At 39.0% G+C, this 25,667-nt stretch overlaps 4 protein-coding genes across 5 annotated transcripts; 2 read left to right on the top strand and 2 right to left on the bottom strand.

Moving 5' to 3' along the window:
• Nucleotides 1–5: 5 nt before the first annotated feature.
• LOC141907340 (dynein axonemal assembly factor 8-like) lies at nt 6–12,684 on the bottom strand. Its single transcript, XM_074796951.1, has 26 exons — nt 12,594–12,684; nt 12,280–12,433; nt 11,686–11,973; nt 11,046–11,289; nt 10,360–10,632; nt 10,012–10,092; nt 9,780–9,930; nt 9,531–9,671; nt 9,121–9,300; nt 8,894–9,029; nt 8,656–8,797; nt 8,217–8,470; nt 6,670–7,726; nt 6,013–6,219; nt 5,817–5,923; nt 5,582–5,714; nt 5,037–5,216; nt 4,861–4,943; nt 4,560–4,744; nt 3,497–3,749; nt 2,906–3,101; nt 2,606–2,700; nt 2,075–2,313; nt 1,786–1,876; nt 1,556–1,641; nt 6–1,279 (listed from the first exon to the last, which is right to left on the bottom strand). The coding sequence occupies exons 2-26, from the start codon at nt 12,430–12,432 to the stop codon at nt 1,117–1,119; spliced, it is 5,118 nt and encodes a 1,705-aa protein (XP_074653052.1). The 5' UTR covers nt 12,433; nt 12,594–12,684; the 3' UTR covers nt 6–1,116.
• Nucleotides 12,685–12,786: 102 nt separating this feature from the next.
• LOC141906885 (ankyrin repeat and SAM domain-containing protein 3-like) lies at nt 12,787–17,210 on the top strand. Of its 2 annotated transcripts, none has more exons than XM_074796344.1 (12): nt 12,787–12,847; nt 13,378–13,681; nt 13,768–13,966; nt 14,151–14,272; nt 14,557–14,638; nt 14,725–14,851; nt 14,976–15,137; nt 15,233–15,322; nt 15,403–15,751; nt 16,035–16,176; nt 16,253–16,425; nt 16,545–17,210. In XM_074796344.1, exons 2-12 carry the CDS (start codon nt 13,503–13,505, stop codon nt 16,804–16,806), a joined length of 1,887 nt encoding a protein of 628 aa, XP_074652445.1. In that variant the 5' UTR covers nt 12,787–12,847; nt 13,378–13,502; the 3' UTR covers nt 16,807–17,210. The 2 variants fall into 2 exon arrangements, with proteins under 2 accessions (XP_074652445.1, XP_074652444.1); XM_074796343.1 differs by having other exon boundaries at nt 15,218–15,322.
• A 1,453-nt stretch (nt 17,211–18,663) lies between these two features.
• LOC141906966 (clavesin-1-like) lies at nt 18,664–23,859 on the top strand. Its single transcript, XM_074796470.1, has 8 exons — nt 18,664–18,979; nt 20,849–21,020; nt 21,176–21,234; nt 21,534–21,727; nt 22,190–22,300; nt 22,427–22,532; nt 22,623–22,706; nt 22,795–23,859. Exons 1-8 carry the CDS (start codon nt 18,826–18,828, stop codon nt 22,875–22,877), a joined length of 963 nt encoding a protein of 320 aa, XP_074652571.1. The 5' UTR covers nt 18,664–18,825; the 3' UTR covers nt 22,878–23,859.
• Nucleotides 23,860–24,214: 355 nt separating this feature from the next.
• LOC141907286 (histamine H2 receptor-like) lies at nt 24,215–25,462 on the bottom strand. The gene has a single exon (XM_074796889.1). It carries the CDS (start codon nt 25,460–25,462, stop codon nt 24,215–24,217), a length of 1,248 nt encoding a protein of 415 aa, XP_074652990.1.
• Nucleotides 25,463–25,667: the final 205 nt, after the last annotated feature.

Raw genomic sequence — 25,667 nt, 5'->3', positions numbered from 1 at the left:
TCTCGTCCACTGATATAACTAGCCATTCATCTGATTAAAAAATCAAAAGTCAAGACCAAATGCGAATTATTTCCAAGCTACGAAAGAATTCCGAGCCATAATTTAAAATTCAACATTCTCAAATTTATTGGCAATAATAAATAATCTACTATGAAACGTACATAGGCAAAAATATATAAACATTTGTTAAACAACAATGAGTCATTGACTGTCAACTCGCATAGAGCAGTGAGTTAAAATGGTTCATCTTTAAACCGTATAATGTAAACTCGTAATAATCAATTATATAATCAAATCAAGAGTATTTCTTTAGTTCAGCTATTACCTGGTAGCTCAGCCATTCTATGAATACGTCAAAATGAGATGATCTTACATTGGACGGAATATTTGAAGTAGTAGAATGACGATGTGAATATAGAATTATGTAAAATTCCATGTAAAAAAATCAGTTTAATTCACTATCATTTTCTACAATTTTTCAACTTTACGGTTCAATTAAAAAATCACTTCCAAAGTTTTACATACATGCAAAAAGTTGAATAAGAAGTTTCTCTCATATAACTTTTTTGATTCAGTATTTTATCTACAAAAGTTTATATCTTAGTAAATGGTGTCAATATCAAGAAACACCAATTTTTCAAATATGTTAAGTGTAGAACACAGGTAGATGTACATGCAGTACCGTGCTTAAAAAGTAAGCGTACAATATATGCATAAAAATAATCATTTTTGGACGGATTTTTTAAAACTTAACTCTGTGATCAGGAGCTACTACTGACACTGCTTCAGAGCTCAACAGAACTGTATCAGTTATTGTAACAATAAGCAAAATGGAGCTTTACTGCTGTTGTATCAGCAACACAGAGCTACACCGCTGCTGCATTGGCAAAACATGAGCTTTCACTCTTAGCTAGTTCTACCACTTCATCAACGCATGTACAATTCGATTAACTGGCACGAAGAGATAAATCATCATTTAAAAACACCGGCAGAAAAATAACAATAACCGTTTCAAAACAAACGTTTCGTGCAAAATGGAACAACAAACAAATTACACTCAAAAGTGAATTTCATGTAGATCAGATGTAGATATAGATTTTCAACAACCGTACGTATTTAACCGGTATCGCTAGTGCTAGCTGATCGTATCTCAACTTGACCCTCGGTTGGTAAATTGTTGAAGAAGTACAGTATCATATTATTGGATTGTTTTTGATCTCGGGGACGGAGTAGCTCGGCGCCGTAGCGTTTGTTCAGTGATTCACCGCGTATGATCACACTGAAACATAAGTAAAAATACGTTTTGAAAAGTTAATGAAATTTTCCAATGTCCGCATTGGATCAAAGTATCTCTAGCTCGATAATAAAACTGAACCAAATTGCTGTTCAAAGAAAATGCAAATGGATGTGTGTGGATAATTTGGTAGGACATGAACAAACAACTTGAACTACTAAGATGCCTTCTGTGGCCTTAAAGCAGGAGAACAGGCGCTAGTTATCGATTACATTTCATTAGATTCTAGTGAGCAAAGCTGAAGAAATATTTCTTAAATACCTCATTGTAAGCGTCTGAAATCCCCTGACGGCATTATCACGCTGTAATACGAGAACTAAACTAGGACCAGACGTTAACATCGGTACCTGAAAAAACAGCGCAAATGAAATTTTTAAATACAAGATACCATTACATACAAACCTATAGCAGTTTTTATCGAAGAAAATACATTATTGAGATGGACCTAGGCTTTTACCCATACAGAAATTGAGAATTAAGTAGTTACTTACTTGATGGAAATTTCCGGCTTCGACGATATGACAGAGGTCTTCTGATTGTTGTTGCGTCAAATTGACCATTTTGCTTCCAACTAGTTCAAACCTTGAACGAGTGAAAGGAACGTTTTGTTAAAGCACAAGTTGAATCTCAGAACCCAGAAATCAGATCTCAAGTCGGAAAAGTTTTCAAGGACTAAAATCATCTGACTCGAGCGGTGCCTACTGTTACTAACCACACACTACGAGGACATTTTTAGATGAATTGAGTTTCCCTTAATTGTTCTCTAGAGCTAGTACATACCCGTGCGAGAGTAAGCCATCGATGATTTCAACGTATGAATGTTTCGTCGTTTGGCCGCTGCCGTTAATGATGCGTGGAGGTAACACGATGCACGTAGTCTGCGTAAGGGACGATACGTGTAATAATCCCGGGGAAGACATCGCCGAACTGATCAATCCATCCTCCGGCGATTTCATTTCTAATCGACGACGTCGATATTGGTCGATCGATATATCGGGATCAATAGCCGGGCACGGAATCTGAAACAATACATAGATGATGAAAAAACCATGGTTTGTAGTAATTGTAGCGAAAGTATGCACTTTTCTGCACAAATTAAGACCTTATCAAGTTTCCAAAAGGTTGCACTAGTGGCACTTAGTTGACTTAACAAGCCATGCAAAGAGTTATGTAGAGGAACACATTTGAAATAGCGAACTAGTAACATCTAATATATCAAAAGAGAACATAAATATTCTCCCACACACACCCCCCAAATAAAATTGCTTTTGATCGCAGGACCATCATGATTTTAAACTACAAATTATCTACCTCATCAGCGTGAAGGTTTAATGTTGATTGACAGCATACGCCTTCGGGGAAAAATGTCTTAATTCCTTCAACCGCCTTTGTATATGTAACGGAACCTGAAATTAGAAACTATCCTTGAAAGAGGGAGGCATATGAATACGTTTGAGTCGAGAAGAAACACATTTACAATATCCGTGTAAGATGATATTTCAGCAATAAATCAACCAAGTATGTAAAGTTCTTGAATAGAAATTTATATATATATTTGAGCAAGTTTCGGCTAAAGACTATCATAGCCATAGAAAAAGATTTTGTCCTTACCGTGTAAACCGTTATAAATACTAGTCGTTCCAAACACACCCCTCCAGTAGAATTGACTGAGACGACGAGCTCCCTGCGGATCAGTCGGCCCGAGCAAATCGACCAATCGTTTGACGGCATTCTCACGTTTCAACACCATTACCATGCTCGGCGCAGCGGTCAAATGTTCAACGTGTTTCTTTAATTCAACATCATCCTGAAAGAGTAGAATACACAATTCGTTGTACAGCTCATAAAAGACTTCTCCGGAAATAAGAATTTCGCAGTTGTGGAAATAAAGGGTGGCCACTTTTAGTTGACTTGCTTTTACCCTAACTATTGCACGTTAAAATGCACATAGTTTTCCCTGATCTGCTCAGAATCCAATCAAATAACACAGTCAAATTCGTAACACAGAGATTGGTAACTGTTTGATTTGAAACTCGATCTTGCAATCTCAACAAATTTCCCTAAATTTTTTGCTGTTTTTACAGATTTTCTCTGAGTATTCCCCGACTTTACCCTGATTTCCAGACAAGTGACCACCATGAATAAAATCGACATTTTCGAAATTTCTGATCTGTGAAAGTAAAGTTCAAAATAAAAATTCACCTCCTCTGCTTCTTTCGGAATAGCGTACGCGGCCTGAGATCTCGTAAAGACGAGCATGTTCATCGCGACGATTTCGAAACCTTCCGAATCGACGCGCCGTAGGATTTTAGTCAGGTGTTTCATCGCGTCTGGTTTTACGACGAGCATCGTACACAGCGGCTGCGCGCCGGCTAACATCGCCTGGAATATGTGCTCGTCCTCGATAGCAGTTTGACTATTCGATTTCATCGCTTGTGAACCACGAGTTTTCTTTCTGTTAATGATGCAATAATGAAGAGAAAGACAATTTTTAATAGGTATTGACTAATTGAACTTACCCCGCTATATACCGGTACCCCTCGCATCTATATTCTCATGCTGACTGCCATTTATTGCCTTTTACCCCTTCAATCATGTTTCAATTATTTCTTGAGTCCATCTTTGCAGGGTTTCAATTGTACAAAATTCACTACGTTTAGTGTAAATATTCCGTCTTACCCTTGTTTGCTTTGAATGAAGACTCTTACAACATCTTTCGGATGTCAGGCAATCGAAATAACAGCTAGGGTGTTTACCGGGGTAATTCTAATGAAACACTCAGGTGATAGGTATTGACATGAATGTATATGTACAAAACCCTTTGAGAACCATCTTCGCTTGACAGGGGTCCGGTATCACTCTCGAACTCGCTTCCACCAGCCCCCTGGCCTCACGAAGCACGATTTCATTACTGGCGCTGTTGCGCATGACGTCATATATCGATTTGCGAAATACTTCCTTGTTCGGTAAAACGTTCGCTGATTGGTTAATTTAACGGGAAAACCAACAGAAGTCTACTGACGGTTTGTTACGAGCGCTGTGATTGGTAGGACCGGATTCTGGTCGGCTAGTAACGACTCCAACGACTCGTGAGGTCAAGGGGTTCGGCGAACAGCTTTAGCGTAGTGGGTTCGAACCTTGACGGGTGAAGATGTTTGAGAACGAACTCATAGGACATTAACATACATCCAAAACCTTAAAGGGGTTGAATATATATATATTACAGATATCGTAAGCACCAAATCATAATCATTCTTAGTCTTACTTTGTCAAATGTTTTTTATCAGATTCCGATGCCGTGAATCGAGAAGGCGGGAGGTAAGGTAACAACGGTCTACTGGACGGATCGCTCCACAGTTCTCGTTCATGGAAAAACATTGTCGCGTAACGATACGCCAGTTCAGGTGTAGCTGACATCATCTTATCGAGCGGTAAATTTGAATCGGTGACCTAGTGGGAGAAAACAACCAAACAACATGTCTACATTCTTGAAATTCTGTTGTTATACCATTCAATAACAAGATGAGTGAAAGATTGATAGCTATTAAGATGAAGTCGTAACTCACTTGATAAATAGACTTCGGAACAATGATATTTTCTACTCGTTGAAATGCATTTTCTCCTCGAACGACTAAAATCATTGCTGGCTCTACAAATAGAATATTCATTCATGAACCGCTTAAGCGATAAAACTACAATTAAATGCTTTTTAGATAAATTGGCTAAAGCGAATTAATTATACCTGATGTCAATGTATGAATGCTGCTCTTCCAGTTCTTGTCGCCGACTTCGTACGGCGTCAGTTCGCGAGCTTGGTTCGGCGTTAAACCCGACAACCATTTCATACCGAGCAGTTCGAAGCCTTCTCGTACGTACGACGGTGGAGACTTGTTCGCGTACGGCAACAGATTCAACAGTTTAGCTACAGAAACACAATGAAAATCGGTCTGAGACACAGAAAAAATTGCTTTAGATAAAATGTCGTAGTTTATCGGAATACTAAGCGGCATATGCCTGCTTTATGGCTAAGACATAGGACAATTCAAATCCTACATTTTCAGCAATATTTGTTTAACCAAGATCAAGACTAGCAAAGGTTGTCGGGTGACAAGACAGATAAAAAGACAGATAGATAAAAGGCTATAGTAATTCACAAGTAACAAAATACTACCGGTATACACAAAGCAAATCTATACTATGATACACAATGGAAAAGGATGCCACAATAAAACATGTTTGAAAGCAGATTATTAATGCCGTTTGCTATGGATCTTACAGAACACGTACCAACAAATATACCCATAGATTTCATCATTTGGTGTCCGGTTAAAGCTATCACAACAATCTCTTCTAATTCCGGATTTGTGTACATTTTCGGCGCTATGTAACTCGGACTCGGCTGAATTTCATTATCAGGCATCTAAAAATCATAAACACCGTTAATTTTAGAAGTGATGCAATAGGCCTATTTTGAAGGAACTGACAAACAAATAAACAATCAAGATTTTAATGCACTGCATACCTTGCTGAAATCCCCTCCTAGATTATTGAGTAATGTTTCTGTAAATCCAACAGAATGAAACAGCAGTCTCGATGTAAGCTTAACATCAATAGAATGCTGAATCGGACCTGTAAATATATACAGCAAATACATAACCTGAACGTGAACGACATCTGCATATGATGAGAACTTTTTATCGTTAGATTTGTAACCTTACCTAACAGTCCAAGAATGGACATCTGCACCATAAATGCTTCGATAAGGCTGGCAGATGTATGCACAGCATTCTCCTTCCTCAGCAGTAACAGCGTACAAGGTTGGTGAATTTCGGGGATCGAATTATCAGAAAAATCGAACATTTTATCATCGGTGGGAGAAAGCGATGACGTAGGGTTGAACATTACCGTCTGTTGACCGATAAGACCTACAAAATAGTGATAACATTTACCGAATATGGTAAAGTCGGATTCTAGCAATAAGATTTAAGCAACTTCAGGGCCCAGTTAACATAGTCATGACTTAGACTTAAGACCAATTCAAGACCATCTTAGTCCTGTAACCAATCTAACTTAAGACCAATCTTAAAATCTAAGACCGTTTTTGGACTTAAGTCTCAACTGAGGAACCAGGCCCTCGGGTCTTAACTAAGGCTTCAGGGGTCAGTTGCTCTTAAGGTGGTTAGAGTTAACAAGTAGATAGTTGATAGAGTGATAATTACAATTTCATTATAACCATGGTATTTTTGTGAGGATTAACTCGAACCAACTTTCGAGCCCCACCGTAAAACTGTGCCTTTGATCCACACTGACATACGAATTGATAACAAGCGAATCTTAAGCCTTCTTAATCATTGAACTGATGACAAAATGATTACCTAAACTGGTCGCTTTTTTCGTGGTGAGTTTCATACGTTTAATACCACGCACTGAATAACCGCGTCGCTGACACACGGTTAGAATCAATCCGAAACATCTGATCGGTAGAAGAGGCGACAGTACGAGTACGATATCGCTGAGCGTCGTAGCTGTTAATAAAACCGCCGGCTTAGTCGGTGATATTAACAATTCATCTTGTTCCGTTTCCGACGACGATCCTTTCTTATTCTTGCCGCTCGATTTCGGACTGCCCGAGCGTTTCCGTGCGGTGGCGGCGGGCAGTTTACCGACGTCTATGACGCCGTTCGACGGCACGCGTCCGCTGAACCAGCTGACGAGCTCGACGAATATCCGCGTCGCCGTACGCGGACAGAAAATCAACACTTTATCTCGCGTTTCACCGCCGTACAACGCGCACACCGAATTCGGGTCGGTTTTCCGCGCGAGCACCGGATCGGCCGGTCCGATCGTATCGAGCCAGATCGTACGCGCCGACGTACCGCGAATTACGATCGCTAATACCGGTCCGATGTTGTTCAACGTTTCTAATCGCGATTGTCGGCCAAGTTGCGACGGAACGCTGCCGGAGTTCGCCGTGATGTAAGCCGTCGACGGATAGACGAGGCGTACGCCGGCGACGTCTAAACCGTCCTGTAAAACGCGATTGAAAATACCCATCATGGCCGTCGGTTCGACGTAGATATTTTTATAAATCAGCGACATCGTGTTCTGCATGTCGTGGTCGAGTTTCGTCTCGTCGACGTCCAAATCTGGGTAGAGTTCGTCCGTTTCGATCGTCTGCCAGAAGAACGCGACCGGCGCGGCGAAGATTCGGCGCGCGGCGTCGACGTTAGAAACAATCTGCATGAACGTCGACAGCGGATTCGTCGTGATATTCGGCAGCGGCGGTCGATAAACGTACGAATGGTCGCCGTCTTGATTCGTAACGTCCAACGATACGAGATTCGCGAGCCATGGACAGACTGTGTGTAGAGTATTCATAGCGAGGTATTTAATCAACTGCTGCTGGAACGGAGTCGACCCTTCCTCTCTCGTCTACAATATATACAACGAACCAATCACTATCTATAGATTCAGTGAGTAATCATCTGTTCAGAACGTGATGTTTATCACAACTACTGATTGAATAAGATTACTCTTAAACGCCTTGAGTACTGAACCGAAAACATCTACCGGGTACATCTGCATGCCCAATAACCTCTCCACTGCCCAATCAGATACCCAAAGCAACAGCCTACATATGTTTACCTGGAAATCTGCATTAACCTAGTGCTTTGCCAGATGATCAATTTATAGCACAGCTATCATATCTTCACACATAATAGTCTGGCGCTCAAAGTATCAAGAACAAGTTTTTAGGACTCAGTTCCATCCAATATAAACATGATCAGCTACTTTGGGCAACCTTTCATTTCCCTCATTGACTTTGAGATTTTACAGTTATTGTGATTGGGTTTACATAACAGGCAAGTCCTGTTTTTTCAACACTCAAAGGATGTGTTTATGCTAAAATAATGAATATTACCTTTCTCCTAGATTTGGATGGTGGTTTCATAGCGGCGTTTGCAGTTACCGCGACGACCAGTTTCAATTGTTCGTCCGCCCACATCTGCTGCAGTCCAATCACGTGGAACGGCGCAGTACAACTCGTATCAGCAGCAGCAGCAGCAGCATGTGTAGATCGAGGTTTCGGTTCTTCTTGTAAGAACGTGAAATCATTCGGAACAAGCGACAACAACCACGTCAATAACGTAGTATAACTAGCCGAAAGACCTTGACCTGTGAAAATATACCAGAATATCATGCATAATAGACATCTGTGTGAATTTAATCCTCTTGCTGGATGTGGAAATTAGGTTCCTGAAGCATAACAATATAGCTAAGCTCTATTTGATTATTAAGCACTATTCATCAGTAATACAAGCAAGGAAGCAGCTTACTGATATATGAAGTTGAATACATACCAGAATCGACGCTTTTATTCACATGTCCGCGATGAGTCACGATCTCTCCGTTACTCGACAATAAAACAGTTATCAGACAACATTCTTTATCCTCGCGTAGATTCGACGGTAAGTTGTCAAGCTCCGGTTCGTACGAAGCTTCCTAAAATAGAAACAGATTTACCCGGACTGATGCGTAGAGATTTAAGATGAATGACATTCAGGTACAGAGGTTCTAAGTTTGGAGGGTGTACTATACCTCGTGATACATGGTCGGAGTAGCCTCAGCCATCGGTTGTCTACCATTTATTGACGTGATGGGTTTTAAAGCTTCGAGACGTTTTCCGAGGCGAATGCGAGATTTCTGTTCGTGGTCTTTTTGTTCTTTCAACCGCCTGTACCGAATACATTAGATTACAATACTTCATTCTCAGGTACTAGAATCCAACCAGAACATTATTCGAAACAACATGGAATATACCGCACCTGGCTTTCTCGAACTTCTTACGTTTCTCTTCAGCTGCCAGTGCCAACTTCCGATCAGCAACATCAGGTTTGGTTATCTCTGACGTGGCCGTATTCTGTGCCGCTGGGGCGGATTGTTCAACGGCAACTTTGGTTTCAGTCCTCTGCGGTTCTTGTTTTCTATTCTTTGGTTGTTGGAATCTTCAACATAAGATTTAATCAATCACATTTAAACAAGTCCCGTATCTATTCACAGTTTGCATGTAGGATATATGTTAACAAACATTTTTCCACCAGGAAAATGAGGAAAAACATACGTCGACTTTACATCATGAAATACTGAATTATGGATAACATTAGTTTGTATACGGTCCAGAATTTCAAGGTAAAATTGACGATTGCCCTCTCTATAATTAACGATGTATACTTACGTCGGTGGAGAAGGTTTTGATGGAAGAACATCGGGAAGAACTCCTTTTGAAGCCAACGTTTGCTTAATTCGACGCCTTTGTTCGTGCCAAAGTTCATGGTCATTGCGGTCATCGTCGTCGTCATCATCAGACGACTCGGCTCTGTGAAAATTTAAAACCGTTCAATATTTCCAACGGATGCAAAAAGTAAATACCAGGTAACCAGGTGATATTTTGAGCTGAGCGGAATTGATATTGTATTTTACATACTTGTTAGTTTGTTCGATTCCTAGGACGCGTTGCACCGCTTCTATTTTACGCTGTTGTTCTTCTTTGATTAAATCGAAATTTCGTAAATCGATGAAAATCGTGTCGCTCGTTTTAATGTTCGACGCCGATAACGAACTGTGTGGCATCAACGCTGCAAAACCATAGAACATTTATTCGTACATCCTATTATATGATATGATAAGCGCGAAACGATTTGATGTTGAAAACTTACAAGTATGAGCAATTTTAGCATAATTAGCCAAGTCATTCGTATTCGTCCCTGATGAACTCGTTTTTGGTTTTTGTCCTTCGGCTGAAAAAGTATCAAGAAGTTAGTTGCAACAGGCGACAATGGTCCTTGGAATCTAGAACCATGCGTTAGTTAGCAATTGCATTATGGATACGTTGTATCTAGGGCCAATAGCAGAATTTTGTCAAGACAACTTTTTGAATTTTCATCAAGATCGACCCACTATTAAAGAAAGCTAAATCGCTGAAAGACAGGCAGAAAGGACGGACGCCTGAGAAGCAATATGCTAATTTAGGGAACTGGACGCCCAAAAGTAGCCCTGACAATTACCAGTAACTTTGCTACTATTACGAGCTGTTTTTTCCTCTTTTGTTTGCGGTTTTCTCTTTGATATGGCTCCCGTACGAGGATCGATATCGTTGATCTCTTCGCCGAGGTGACTCGCCGACAAACTCGCCAGTCGTTCGATGATCGATCGTTGTTCTCCGGCTCCGTCGTCTGCTCCGGCTGTCACCGCCGATGACGAATTCAACATATCTCCGATGTCGTATATCGATTCCGTTACGGTCGTGCCGCTCGAATCAACACTTTCTAAAACTTCATCTTAAATAAATAATTATAATGATACTAAATAAACCGAGCCTATTTCATCGTGACCAATGTTCTCCGGCGCATGGGCTGAGTTGTAAAATGTTGTAAGATTTTGAATAGGAAAGCGCTCGTTTGAAATCATCAAAATTGGGAATAGTCAGAGGTTATCTAAACTCAGTTTCTAATTAGGCTTATAGGGTAGAAAACAAATCCCAACTGTACTGATTCAAGCATAGTTTACTGTACAAATTTCTAATTGCCTATTTCTCAAAATTAAAGGTGTTTTATAGGAGTTTCAGGAATTTTGCTAAATTAAAGGAGTTTCAATCACCTTAAAGAGCATTTTCCGATAAGAAGGAATTTTTTAGGAATCAAGGAGTTTAAGGCACACCGTGTAAACTGATAACTAGAACACCATCACTTACCGATGTCAAACTGTGATATATTATTGAAAGAAAGTGTCGGGGCGTTTGAAGGTAGATACATCGATACCAGTTGTTTCGAATCTTCGGCGGAATAACTCGTTTTTAGTTTATTCGGTTTTCTTTGATCGGATGAAACGCGACAATGATCACCGACGTCTGGAATTATTCCTTCGTCGCTGTCCTGTCGGTTTATTTCACACTTCGTTTCCGAAGTCGAGTCATTGTTAGCGACCCAATTGTTAACCTGTAAAATGGACGAGCGGTGTGTTGATGAGTGGTTCGACTCCGCGATCCCTGACCATGGGTTCAAACCCTTTTCAAATCACTAAGCCTCTATTTAATGACTTATGAAATAGACATTTTTTATCCTTTCACCAGTAAGCAGTACGTTGGATAAGGCATGGAGCTTTTGCATTCACTATCAGTGCTGAGTCACAAGTGGGCTCGAGTCCAGATGGCTGCTTACAGTTTACAAGCAACACTTCAAAGACAGTCTTGTCATGGGGCTAAATGAATAATCCCATAGGGTTAGTCTTAGGAAACCACGATCTGAAGGTCGTTAAGCAAACAAAGCGTCATCCAAGTCATCGGTTTCCCCTTACGCGTATTTAGGTTTTGGGATTGAAAAATATTAACTTACCTTCGGTTGAGGTGGTTGTAAATCGTGCCAGTTTGTTCCAACGCTAACCGTAGTATTCGCTTTCACTTTCCTCACTCCGATATCGGCATTCGTTCCGGCAGAAACTGACGTTTTTTTCTGATGATCAGCTATAAACGACGCGATATCGTCGTCATTAACGATTTCGTTACTTTCATCTAGATCTTTATCGATGTCTTGGACGAGGGTTTTATGATCGATATTAACGCTGGCGCACGCAACCTGGCGTTGGAATATTTGAACTTCTGCCTCGTCATCTTCAGAACTTATCTTATCAACCAAATGCAATAAATATATACAAGGTCACTTTTAAAGAACATTCAATGCATTCCAGGTTCTTTCTCTAGTTCAACATTTTGGTGTATTTAGATAAGTTTAACCTATCTCTTATCCTTATGCTTATCCTAATCCTGAGTGGGTTGGGGTGGATTAGTGTACTGATAAGATTGAGGGTTTGGTTAGGTATTAGGATAGGCATAAAGAGAAAGTTCAGGATTAGAGTCCTTTGCAAGGGTTCTAGGATGAGAAAATCAAGTTCAGGTGCACAAAAACGTCTGTAAAACAAAATATACTTACATCAGAGCCGTCATCATCAAAACTGATATCGGGCAAATTTTTGGTGACCTCAGAGAAAATGGTATCGAGTTTTGGCTTCAACAACGACCTGCCGGAAAGGGATGAGTGAAGCGAACTCAAATTCAGATCACTATCTTCACTATCCGAAGCCATCCTAAAATAAACGAAAACATGCCCGATCACATAAGTGTAAATAGTCAATAAACTAAAATTAATTTGAATTTACAAATACAGACGATTCTGGCACGTTCATGTGAGTTTATTCAGCAATATACCTTTAAAGGCTCCACTATCATAAACGAACATCATCTTACCTTACTTTGATTCTAAAATGCCGGTGGTCTCTTGCCCCGTTTCATCAAAAAAAAAGGTTTACAACGCCTGTCAGAAATAGAAAAATATTTTGAGATGTCACTACGAAAACACGGACCCGGATATCAGGATAAAAACACGGATCGGGATTATTCGAAGGTATTGAAAACACGGATATGGACTTTAAGCAAACAGGTGGCGTTGAACTTTATATGTCAACAAATATTTGTAAAAAATGAAGATCACTCAAAAAAAGGTTGCTACATTGCTTTTATGGGTTAGAAAATACATGAGTTTTTGCGTAGAAGTCAGTGAATGTATTTTTGACAGTTATCATGTTTTTTAGGAGGGATGAATACACTCAATTTTGAATAAATGTGTTGACTTTCTGAACTTGTCATCACAAACAAACAAAATTCAAACCACTTCACCAGTTCACCAAGTCCTGGCCGTGTGGCTGTCTCCACAGTGATCTACATTGCTCTACGATCCTATTAGTGCACCCACTCACCCAGACATTCTTCCAGAGGTTCTTGGTGACCAGTTTGTTACCTCGCCCACAGGGGCAAGACGGCAGATGCAAAAAGTTTTTGACCCCAGTACCAGTAGGCCTATACAAGGCTTAGAAAAAGATATAGGCCTAGTACCTAGATCTTACTAGGTTACTTGAGTCAAAAACTTTTCATTGTGTCGGGCCTCTGTCACGGCACCTCTTATCCATTCTCTGATAGATTCACGATCGTTGTTTGATTATTAATGAAATATTTTTTCCTATTCCATTTCCAGTTAGGCCTGACTGAATAAGCCAGATGATCGGGCTTCATGGCCTACCAGTGAAACCCTGGGTTCGGGAAGACAGCTCAAGAATATTCCAGTGGTAGTCGCAATATTGTGAGCCTCTTGTGACGGAAATGGCTTCATCATTTGAATTCGATGATTCGTCAGGATATTCATCCGAATCGGAAATGTTCGATTCATCGCTGTCAATGTGGACTGGTTTATCAGCCGAAGAATCGTATGCTGCCCAGTTAGACGTCTACACAGCTGCCAGTATCGGTCAATATGACTGTGTTTATAATGCTTTACAAAAGTAAGTTCATTTTAGATAACTGATTTATATTGATTCTAATAACCTCTAATTCCAGAACTTCAACTTATCATTATCCTTCTTTTCAGTGATGAAATGTCCGTGCATAGGAGGAATTCAGGTGGTTGGACTCCGTTGATGTATGCGAGTTACATCGGACATGAAAACATCGTTACGCTTTTATTACGAGCGAACGTTGATGTTAACATCCGCAATAACAAAGGTCAAACGGCGCTGATTCTGGCAGCTAGCTGTGGAAATGATACTGTGTGTTATTTCTTATTGAAGGTACTGTAATTAAACGTATTAATACTGAAAATACCAAGGCCCAGTCTTAAGGACTGGTATTGACTTTTTAACCCAGGGGCTAACTTGATTATAAGTAAATTAAGTTAGCCCCCACACGTTTAACTTAACGCTAGTCTTGACTTGTCTGTTTTGTTAATGTATGTCTTTTTCTTGGCGTTTTCAGGCTGATGCCGAATTGGAAGCCAAAGATAATTCAGGTTGGACAGCTTTATTTCATGCCACATCGGCCGGCCATCAAAACATGGTAACATTTCTCATTGAAAACAAAGCAGATATGAACAGCAGGTAAAAAACCAAAATTTATAGACAATTTGTGATTTCTTGCATTGGTATTTTTATCCCTAGTAGTTGTGTACCAAACATCTCTCACTGGAGAGCAAAAAACCTCCAACCCACAATACCTGGTACTCACAAGTTGTCTCCCTTTTTCCTGGGTGTGTAGAGATGCAACAGGGATGCGTCTTGCCTGGGGACACTACCATACTGTACAGGGTTGAAACCTTGGCATGAGTATTAGCATCACTGAAATATTCAGGTCAACCCGTATTATGCAGTATCTATCCTTTCAGGGAACCTAATAAAGGAATGACACCTTTTATGGAGGCTGCTTCAGAAGGTCATGAGATCATTGTGCAATACTTTCTTCAGAATGTAAGCAAATTGAATCTACCTTGACTTCACAAAACTCACTGAACGATCCCACAAAATTCTCTTCAATTTCTTGTTTATATTATTAGGGTGTAGATGTAAATTTGAAGAATAACTCTGATAGTAATGCACGCACATTAGCTCTGATGAAGGGTTATACGAAGGTGGCTTCCTTAATCGATTATCATGTGGCATCTCAAAAACGACTAAAACCAGGTAGTTGAATACCTTGCTGAATAGCTCTTAATTTCTTGGATTGGTGAAAATTTTCTTCAGAGTTAGAAACTTTGAGAACACCTTACCTTTCATGAATTTCAAGAATTTGTGATATGTATTTCAGGTGATGTAAGCTCATCTGACTTCAACCAAAATGTTGCCAATAACCGGCCAGTAAAAATCTCCTTGAAAGGTCCTAGTATTCTTGATGGCCCACACGCGTTCGCTAAACTGATTCAAAAACAAAAGTCAAACAGCGAAACAGTAGAGGAAGCTCTCAAATCAGGTGAGTATAATCTGAAGGAGAAGATTGTTGTATCCAAGGTTTGTGGTTGGGAATCTGCTATTGTATATATGTGATTGCAGGTGTTTCAAATACAGGACAGTCACCAAATCTCCGTGAACTCACATCACCAATCCATTCAGATGATCATAAACAAGATACTTCAAGCTCATCAGGTTCAAGCAGAGGTAAGAAATATTTCTATCAGTACATTGTGTAAATTTCTTCAAAATTCATATGAATTTGTTGAATTATTTCTGAATGGCAGGATCATTAGATGTGGATGTTGAAGAGGAAGATGATGCATTTTCAAGAACGGGCGCGCTGACAATCAAAAGCGGTTCAGCTGACAGTAAAAATCTAGCAGACGCACTGAAACGAACAACAGCGAACAGTAGTCAGTTGATCGATTCAACCGTACAAACAGTAGCTAACATCGCAAACAATAGCTATCCCGTTCATTCATTACAACAAAACACGTATCAGATGAAAGACTTGAAGACGCTGTTGCAACAGCTCGGGTTAACGAAATATTTGACGGTTTTCGAAGAACAGGACGTAGATTTACAAGTGTTTCTTTCATTGACGGACAACGACTTGAAAGAAATCGGTATCAAGTACGTACTATGTAGAGAATCAAATACTCGCCATCTCACTAAAAAACTACAAAACTTGGTATCCCTGAGTTGAATCTGATCTGGCATTCCAGAGTCAAACAATCAAATCAGACCCACCCCCACTGCTCTAACCTCTCTTCGGCAATTTTTTGTACTCCTATGTTATGATACAAAACATTATGACTTTATAATTAAAACATTCAAGTATAAGTCAATTAAGTAAAGACAGGTAAATTAACACAACTTGCACATAACTCAGTGGTGTTTTTAAATGATTTTGTAGATTGTTTGGTCCCCGGCGGAAGATGACTAATGCTATAGCTCGCTGGCACAGTAATGCGTGTCCGGCGTGCAACTCACTGGAACATTCTTATGCTGATAAACTTGAGGCTGAAATGCAAGAAATGGCCATTCAGCTACAAAGGGTAAGACAAACCTGTTCGTCTTTTTAAAAAACTCTCATTATTTTCATGAATTGGATTGTTAACTGTTTTTTATTAGGGCTATGAACAAAATGAGAAATTGAAAGCACAGGTTTTACAAGAGAGAGAGCTTCGTTCAGTAGCAGAGGGTTGTCTAATGGAAACTAGAGCTTCTTGGCAAATAGTGCAGCGAATTGCTACAGAAACAAGACATCACTGTAGCGATATGACTGCTGCATTGCAACAAATTAGGTATGGATATCTTATTTAACTACTACGAATATACCTTATACAAACGCTCGGTTAATGACCAACCCGGTGAAGATGTTAGTATTTTATGTACTTTCCTCATGTAAACGTTCGTTTTTCAGCATTTATCAGAAAGAGATTTGGAAGCGGCATCGTCAAGGAGAACAGACGTCTAGACCAAACCGCGCTGAAACTGATCGCATTTATTCCTCCAGTTCGAACGCGGAACAAACCGACGTTAATAATCTCGAAGGACTAACACTTGAACAGTTACACAGCTCGTTAAGTTATTATTACGATGAGTTCAAAAGAGCAGTGACGTTATCGACTGTGAATATGGATAAACTACTCGGTCAAGATAGTTCAAATCAGTATCAATCGTAGACTCATTTATTATGCGTATTTTTATTCAGAACTAGACATTATCTGAAACCGTTTCTAAAAATCAACGAACTGATGACTCTAGTTGAATCTATCGAACTTCTAAATGTGGAGCCAGGTCCGTTATTTCTGGCGCAGATTCAGACGGTAGCACCAGAGGCACGTGCTATTGTTGTGAAATTGCGCAAAAAGCAGTAAACTAGAATCTAGAAACTAGCAGCCCTAGAATCATTAAAGACAGTTTGTTATATCAAATAAGAAGTTAATCTAATATCAGCTAAAACAGTGAAACTGTATGTCTCTGATGTTGCAGTTAGTTAAATGCAAATTTATTAGTTATCCTCTTTTGCTGAAAGTGATCAAAATTGATACTGCTGAATATTGTATGTTGTCTTCCATTGTATTGAATGCATATTCTTATGAAACATAATAAACTGTTTTAGTCTACTTTCGTGTGCTCATTCGCTATTTTCGAGGTTCATTTCGAAATTTGTATAGATTCGAAACAGAAGGGATTCTTAGAATTGCGAATGGGAGGAGTCATCAAAACTGAAGACATAGAAATAACATAATTGATATATGTATCACGCACTTGTTTGTCAAATGTATAGCCGCCTATGATACTGCTTGAAATTGAAACGAAAGTGACACGCGTGCAAAACAAGTCGAGGGAGAAATTTTTCTCAGGACCTCAGCTGGCCTTTTCCCAGAATACACAATGCCTTCTTAGAATTGACGTTGAATTACCAAGAACGTAAACGTACCGCACGATTGATTGTGCGGTTATGAATCGAAATCTACTAAAGGAACAGAAAGGTTGACATCGTAAGAATACAACGCATACAATTTTTCAAAAACTTTACTTATTCACATCACGAGTCGTTTAAGGTCACCTTGTGCTGTGACAACACCCGTATTTTGGACAACTATATCGCTTGTTGATTCCTCTACAAACTGAAACCAATATGAAATTCATAGCCTAGATCAAAATAATTATCGAAGTTACGAATCGAGGGTGGAATGATTTTATCTAATCAATTATTGATATTGAAGACACAATTCATAATTAAGTTGACTTTGCAACTCCAAGATGCGATACGTTGCTTTTTGCGTCTCCGTATACATATTTCTTTCAAATCCAATTTTTACATGTGCGTCATCTTGTGACAGACATTCACAGAAGCCCTTCAAAATTCGACGAAAGATTCTGAGTTATTCATATAACGTATATACTTAATTGCATACATCGTAAATCACTCGACAATAAACAAAGCAATTTTTCATAAATGCTGCAACTGTAGATTTTGCTCACGCGCTCATATTTCTAAATTGAATGAAAAATACAATGTTTAAACTGTGAAAGTTTAATTATAAAGGCGTGTGTACATAGATACAGTCATAGCATGTTTAAGAAAACACATGACAGAAAAAAAACTCTGCCAAGAAATATTTTCTTGTTTAAACGATGGACCATTTTGTACAATGAAATTATGCTTTCTCAGAAACGGCCAGGTTGGTACTTAAGTACAGCTTTCCGGAGAAAACATTCCTGTCCTTGGATCTTAGAAAAGGTTTTTTTTATGTACCGGTACCCTCGACATAATAAACATAAACTATAAAAGACTAGCGAATTTACAATCTTGGTCGGTATTGTAACTGACTTGGCACGCAAAGCAAACCCGAATAATCGACGAAGTTACGATTTAGCTGTTTTATGAATAGGTTTTTTCAGTCGTATCATATGCTAACTCTCACAAATCAAAAACTCGTGTCAATGAATGTCATAAAGTGAAAGACATTCTTTGAAGCTTGTTATTTAAACGGGTTCTGTTTAATCGTAATATCAGTTTGAAAAATACAGTTCACAGTTGAACAATTTCTTGCAACCGATTCGAAAAGCTGCCGTAAAATCAGAAAATACAGGTTTTGAAGTTGGCTGGTCATCTAGCTGCGATTCATTTATACATAAAGATAACCAAAACTTTACACCAAAATAGCAAAAAGAAATCTCTCGGTCTCCTGATGGCAACTTACTCGGAATATGACTACAGCCTAGATGAGGCTAGCGCTAAAAAAGCGATGGTCGAATTGAACGAAGATCCAGATGAAAAAGATGACGCCTTAGAATCGTTTCGGGAATGGGTCGAGGAACACCAGTACATTACAGCACCGACAGGTAACGTTAATCGACATTTTCTGACATTTGGCGGCATAAACCAATTTTGCGAGCATTGAAAGCTGAACGATATTATATACATATTAAGACTAGTCTCTATTAGTGTTTTATATTTTGTATTGATAATTTGGAGATTATTTTCTCGAAAACACCATTTACAGAATTTTAGTAAAGAAGAATGATTGAAAAAAGAAACATTTTGTAAAGGGTACACGAATGTCGTATCTTATCGTTTACATGTATTTTCTTGTTAACAATCAATTAGACTAGAAATTAGACTTTTATTGGATTTACAAAATAACTAAATAGAAACACCGCATACAATAGTGGCGATTGTAATCGAAGTTTTTATATTTGAGGTCTGTACGAAAACAATACGCTTAACAATTTTATAAACACGAACAAACCCGAAGAACTTATGTAGTATGTACGCAGATATGTATATTATCTGTTATCCGTCACAACAATGACTTTGAAAACATTCTTTTTCGAAGTTTTCGGAAATCCTAAAATAATCATTGATTGCACCTGCCACGCCAACACAACATCGAGTGCATTTGTAGCTCAGAAAGATTGTTCTTATAAGGCCTATAACCTCTTTATCTTCCCATTTATTGTCTTTCTGTGAGATGATATCTAAGAATAGAAAAGCATGATGAATACTGATATATGACCTTTCAGAACTTATGATCATTATATATACGTAGTTCTAAGGTGTATACGCGGGACTAATATACCTACGAGCATTTAAATATTGCCACTCCCTACCTTGGACTAAGGTAATTTGACGTCACCTTGGTTGAAACAGGAATGATACACTCTCTAGTGGTGTTTCGTGTTACCATGGACTCTAGAATGTTTCAGAATCCACGGCGTTACATAGGCGCTAATTGGATCGAAAGAGGAAGGTGGGAGGGGGATTTTAGAATCCTGATCCATTAGTCTTACAATTAGTAGACGTTCAAATGATTTCCCCAGGCGTCAGATTGTTAGCAGGGGTTAAACTAAGGCTACCAGGTCCATAAATTATCGGTCACATTGTCTTTGATATAAGGAAATATCATTTCCGTTCATCAAAGTTCAACATATAAAATACATTCCTATATACAAAAGAATAAATCCTACGTATTTAAAATTTGACGGTATGAATCTTCTATCTGAATGAAACAATATCTATAAATAGAATTTGCCATTATAGTCTGCTGAAAATAGTCTGTTCTAAAAATATTTTGTTAATGAATGTATTTGTATGGATTTGAATCTGTTATTTTGTACTTATTCCTGAATGGGTATCCGGGTTATGGAGTCCGTTTTCGAACCAAGAAAACACATTTTATTTAACTTCGAAAAAAATACACGTACTTGTACAAATAAATATACTTTACGCGTACTTATATGAAGAAAAAAAAAACGATTCAGGCAATATTTAAACAGTAATAATAATAATAATAATAATAATAATAATAATAATAATAATAATAATAATAATAATAATAATAATAATAATATATGTCTTATATAACGCTAAATCCAGCCAGGCTGCTCAGAGCGCTTTACATTTTTCGATATTATCGATTTCGATACCCCGGCCAATTTTATAATCTAACATGTATCAGTCATCTCTCCCTGGGGAGAAGTAACACCGAGCTGCTAACAAACGCTCAGGAGTCATCTATCAGGCCAGGTACCTATTTACTCCTGGGTGGAGAGAGGCAATGAGGGTAAGTATCTTGCCCGAGGACACTGTACGGGGTTCAAACCCACGACCTGGCTTCCCAGAGTCGAACGCTCTAACCGCTCGGCCACACCGCTCCAGTATGTTAGCAGCATGTTAATTTATATAATAAATGTGCCTTTTGTTTTCCTCAGATGATAACTTTCTCTTGCGTTTCCTTCGATGTTCCAAGTTTTCGATGCTGAGGGCGCAGAAATTATTGGAAGCTTACTGTACCGTGAGGACGAGCCCCAAACACGGGGTACCGAAATGGTTCCAACGCCAGGATATGGACGACCCAGTAATAATTGAATTGATAGACACGGCGTAAGTTCCAGAGAGGGATGCGGGGAAAAATGGCCATACGCCATTCCCGGTAGAAATTCAAAAATAATTTTCTTTCAGTTTGTCTTTTCGACAATGGAATACAAAGACTTGAACAATTAGCTATCGAAAGTTGTTGATTTATTTTGTCTATTCAGATTTTTCGTCCCATTACCAGAACGAGACAGTGAAGGTCGAAAAATCGTCGTCTGTACTGGTATGTGTGACGTCATTTATTTACGCTTAATACATCCGTTTCGTGTGGAACCTGATTTATGAATGTGTCGCGGATATTTCACAAGCTCGCGACGTGATAATGTTTTTACATTGAACATAAATTAACTCACGAATTACGTTGAAAAATTGTCTTACACATGTATATATCACGAGGGCTTAGGAAAAACAATATTTTTCTGTTTCAAAAATTACTTGACGACTTCTCAAATTATATCCAGAGAATGTGCCTGCTTCATAGAATATTTCAATCCATGAGTGTGTTCTTTTTTTAAATTCTAGGGAACTACGATCCACGCGTTGTTTCTATGGATGACGTAATGAGGGCGGCGTACATGTGTGTCGACATAATGTTAATGGATGAAAAAAACCAAGTAAACGGATTCATATATCTACTGGACTGCTCACACTGGACTCTCTCCCACGTGGCATACTGGACGCCAACCAATTTGAAAAAGTTTGTTCGCGCATGGCAGGTAATGATGATCCATACAATAAGTAGATATCGTTACTGATATGATAAAAACCCACTATGTACAGATTGAAAGATTTTAAAACTAAGAATTTGTTCAATTCAAAATTTCAAACTGACACGACGTTTCGAACTCTGACTAGAGATCATCGTCGGGTATCTGTTTAGTGAGAGTTGAAACGTCGTGTCATTTTAAACATTTTTGATAAATCAATTCTTGGTTTTAAAACGTTTGAATCTGTGTACATGATAGTGTGTTTTTATTATATCATCTATACTCCATGTTTGAGCGTGGTCATTCTACTAAGATAATCACTGTTGAATTAGCCACAACACCCACCGGAAGAGTAGCTGCTGGGTTACCCCCATAAAACCCATATTATATCCTTCGCGGGTTCATTGTTGTTGTTTTTTTTTGTTTGGCTTTACGTCCGTGCAGTATTGAGCGAATGTAATTTATCTACAGGATGTATATCCGATGATCTTCCAAGGCTCGAACTATTGGAAACTACCAACGATAATGGATCGATTGTTCGACGTTATTCGATATTTCATGTCAGAAAGTAATAGAAAAATGGTGAGAAAAATCAATCAAATCGAATTATGTTGTTCTGTATATTCAGAAAACGATGATTTAATGGAAATAAATGTATCAGATCGATAAAACCCAGTTTTTTTAATGTGGTTGTTTTCGATTGAACAGGTTGTCAGCCACGGTCATGATTTTGATCGACTTCACAAAGTTCTCCCGAAATCAGCTCTGCCCGAAGAATACGGAGGAACTGCTGGCACGATGAAGGAACTCTGTCGTACGTACTGCCACTGTTATTTCGTTTCTATCTGATCCTATACGTTGCACTCGGTTTTTGCTGATTCTTTATTCTTCGATGAACTAACAGAAAAATGGAAAGAAGAAATGTACCGAAACGTGAAGGAGTTCACGAAATTGGAGTGTATCAGCTTCAACGAGGCAGCGAAACCACGTGAGTAACGATCGAGTATATCTACTGTGTAAAATCTAAGCTTTCTTCTGGGTTTTATTTCTGAGATTTAAATCTCCTTTTTTGATAGCTGCGGAATTCTGGAATGCGTCATCAGAGGATGTCGATGATAACATCGAAGTACCAGTAGCGCCACAGGTTGCGAAACGATAAACAAAAATAAAAAAAATAACTTTTCGGAGGGTCCGCGCAATGTTAAAATGGTTAAACGGATATTTAAACAATAATGCCTGTGAAACTGAAAATTCTATGTTTAAAGATAATACCATGGCACACCTATTCCGTAAATCGCTGTTCAAAGCTTGAGATCGTATCTCAATTAGTTTAAGCGCATACAAATGTCAATTCGTCCCCTCCATATATCTGCGTGGTAATATCTTATATCAAATCAAGATCCTCATTTTTTTGTTGTTTTTACTGATAAATCATCGTATGTTTCTTAGTGAAGCAGCCATCGATCAGATTCACGGTGTAGGAACATTATAATATTTGCTAAAAAACTACGACAACATCATGTCATGATGCGGAAGGAAGTTTCGTTCATTGGTACACCACGCAACTCCATGACTACGCGCGGGTAAGTGACATGCACTGATCGCATTTTTTTGACAGAGGACTCTCTTTAGTTCTATCGATGTTTTGCCTCAAATGATTAATTTCTTCCAATGCGTTTTCAGCATTTATCACGCTCAGACCACATATCTGTTAAATAATGATAAAATGATAAGTAGCACTTGAATTGGAAATTCGCCTCGTTCTCTAGCATTACAACTCAAGAATGTAATCAATCACGTGTATTTTAAGCCTTTTTAAATATCGAATTATGTATTTCAAACGAGTTTAGTTATCTCTAAGTGTTTTGAATATCATAGCTAAACTAATAATGATAATAGAATGATCATAATTTGCTTCACTTAATGCTTTCCCATCTACAACCCAAAGGCGTCTAATCATGATTTAATTAATATAAACGTGTTTTCCAGCTGATCTGTGATATTGACCCCAATTTTGTACGAAGAGGTTGTATGTAGTAGTTAACCTTATTGAAATGTTATCTTTTTAAATATTTTCTTATATGTGTAATATAAGTTATGTATACTGACATATTGCATAATTTGAATAAAGAATATTTACTTGAACGATGCCGTGTTGTATCGGTTGTTCAAATTCATCTTTTTTCGCGAGGGGATTGTCGTTATTTCACCGCTCTACAGGTTGTCAGGCCACCTAAGAGATCCGGGCAGTGCCATGGCTGATACATATCTCTTCGCAACAAGAAATCTTACTTAAACGATTATAAACAAATATCTATTCAATACATAAGAAGTACAACATGGCACTAAGGCACAATTAAAATACATCAGTTTGATCAGTGCGTTGGGAGAGACGGGGACATTAGGGCTCAGCCCCTATAGCGAGAACAGAATACGATTTTAGTTTGCTACAGGTGGTTACGCAGCGTTTGTTTATAGGCTCAGACTATTACGAGTTTATTTTTTCGGGCTTGACGATAGGATTTCTGATCCGCTTATTATTCCGTCGCTGATAACGGGCGAATGATCACTATTGCCATTTCTATCCCGGGGAGTTTCTTGGAATATTTTCCTGTCTGCGGTGACGACGACACATTCGGAGGGATTAACCGATTCAATGTGACCGGAAGCTTCAATACCGCGACCAATATTCCCAATACGATTCATGTGCGCTGACGACGAAGCGTACGGAAAGGAATCGTCGTCGGGTGTCAAAGTTTTGCACAATCCGATCTTTTGCAACTGTTTGATGAAGGCAGCGCGGAAGTCCTTGCGGAAAATACCGTAAATCAAAGGATTCGTAGCGCTGGCCGTGTATTGAATCAGAGCGCTGACCGTGTTCAAATGCGGAGGTACCGCGTTCAGGTTCGTGCGAAAAATCGACTTGAAAAGCTTCGTCAAACAGAACGGCGTCATACATATGAAAAACACGACGACCACGACGATCAAACTGGTGATCGTTTTCGAAGCAGTTAACGAACGTTTCATTTGTTTAGTGCGGACGTCGAAAACTTGCGACTTCAGCTTTTTCGTCACCGCTATGATCTTATAGTAGGTGAACACCATGATGGCCCCGGGTGCCATAAAACATAACAGGTTGGCGACGATAACGTAGACGATGATCCCGTTAGACTTTACGAACCAGTCTATGGCGCAAACGATTTCCCAATAGTCGAAATGAACCCAATCGGCGATAACCGGAGCGATGGCGAATAGAACGCCCTGAAACCACGTGTACACGATTAGCCCTATCACGTAGGATTTCTTCATCAGTACGGGATATCGTAGTGAATGAACAATAGCGACGTACCTATCAATACTAATGAACGCCAAAGTCAACATGGAGACGATAATGAAAACGTAATTAAGGCTGCACTGAAGTTGACAAATTGCGAACGTCAGCATCCATTTGTCTTGTATTAACGCCACAAACGACGGTAACATGACGAGCGCCGAATTAGACAAATCTGTCACGGCGAGATTGATCAAAAACATATTGGCGATTTGCGCTGAAAGTTTCGGCGTTCTGAAGGTGACGATAATGACGAATATATTTCCGAACATGCTAAACATCATAATAACGAATAGAAAAACGCCGTAGATCGCTATATCGTAAACTGTTCGTTTGTTAGATTGTGTATCGATAGAATTGGGTGGCGATAAAGTTTCATTAGCTAGCAGCAACTTGGTCGACGAGTTTTCCATTTTGCGATGCACGAACCTGCAAATAGTTGCAAAATGAATACATTAATATTTCAGAGTACGTAGTTCGATGATTAAGAATTGTATAATGTGCCAATTTTTACGCAATTCTAATCGAAGTAAATACAGTAAACCTTGAATAAGTTGGATCATTTGGGACCAGCAACGAAATCCGAGTAAGAATATGGGCAAGTCGGATTTTTCACTT

Source organism: Tubulanus polymorphus, chromosome 6 (assembly GCF_964204645.1).
Source record: "Tubulanus polymorphus chromosome 6, tnTubPoly1.2, whole genome shotgun sequence".
Lineage (NCBI taxonomy): Eukaryota > Metazoa > Nemertea > Palaeonemertea > Tubulaniformes > Tubulanidae > Tubulanus > Tubulanus polymorphus.
The sequence above is the reverse complement of the archived record's forward strand: the minus strand, read 5'-3'. Positions and strand labels throughout refer to the sequence as shown.

Excerpts from the sequence above, each read along its gene's own strand:
- LOC141906885 (XM_074796343.1), top strand. The coding sequence starts at position 13,503 with ATGGCTTCATCATTTGAATTCGATGATTCGTCAGGATATTCATCCGAA. Across the intron at positions 14,639-14,724 it reads TGCAATACTTTCTTCAGAAT|GGTGTAGATGTAAATTTGAA; the intron begins GTAAGCAAATTG and ends TTATATTATTAG. Across the intron at positions 15,138-15,217 it reads AGAGGAAGCTCTCAAATCAG|GTGTTTCAAATACAGGACAG; the intron begins GTGAGTATAATC and ends ATGTGATTGCAG.
- LOC141907286 (XM_074796889.1), bottom strand. The coding sequence starts at position 25,462 with ATGGAAAACTCGTCGACCAAGTTGCTGCTAGCTAATGAAACTTTATCG.
- LOC141906966 (XM_074796470.1), top strand. The coding sequence starts at position 18,826 with ATGGCAACTTACTCGGAATATGACTACAGCCTAGATGAGGCTAGCGCT. Across the intron at positions 21,021-21,175 it reads ATTGAATTGATAGACACGGC|ATTTTTCGTCCCATTACCAG; the intron begins GTAAGTTCCAGA and ends TTGTCTATTCAG. Across the intron at positions 22,301-22,426 it reads CAGAAAGTAATAGAAAAATG|GTTGTCAGCCACGGTCATGA; the intron begins GTGAGAAAAATC and ends TCGATTGAACAG.
- LOC141907340 (XM_074796951.1), bottom strand. The coding sequence starts at position 12,432 with ATGGCTTCGGATAGTGAAGATAGTGATCTGAATTTGAGTTCGCTTCAC. Across the intron at positions 2,314-2,605 it reads TAAACCTTCACGCTGATGAG|ATTCCGTGCCCGGCTATTGA; the intron begins GTAGATAATTTG and ends GTATTGTTTCAG. Across the intron at positions 1,280-1,555 it reads TTTCAGACGCTTACAATGAG|TGTGATCATACGCGGTGAAT; the intron begins GTATTTAAGAAA and ends CTTATGTTTCAG.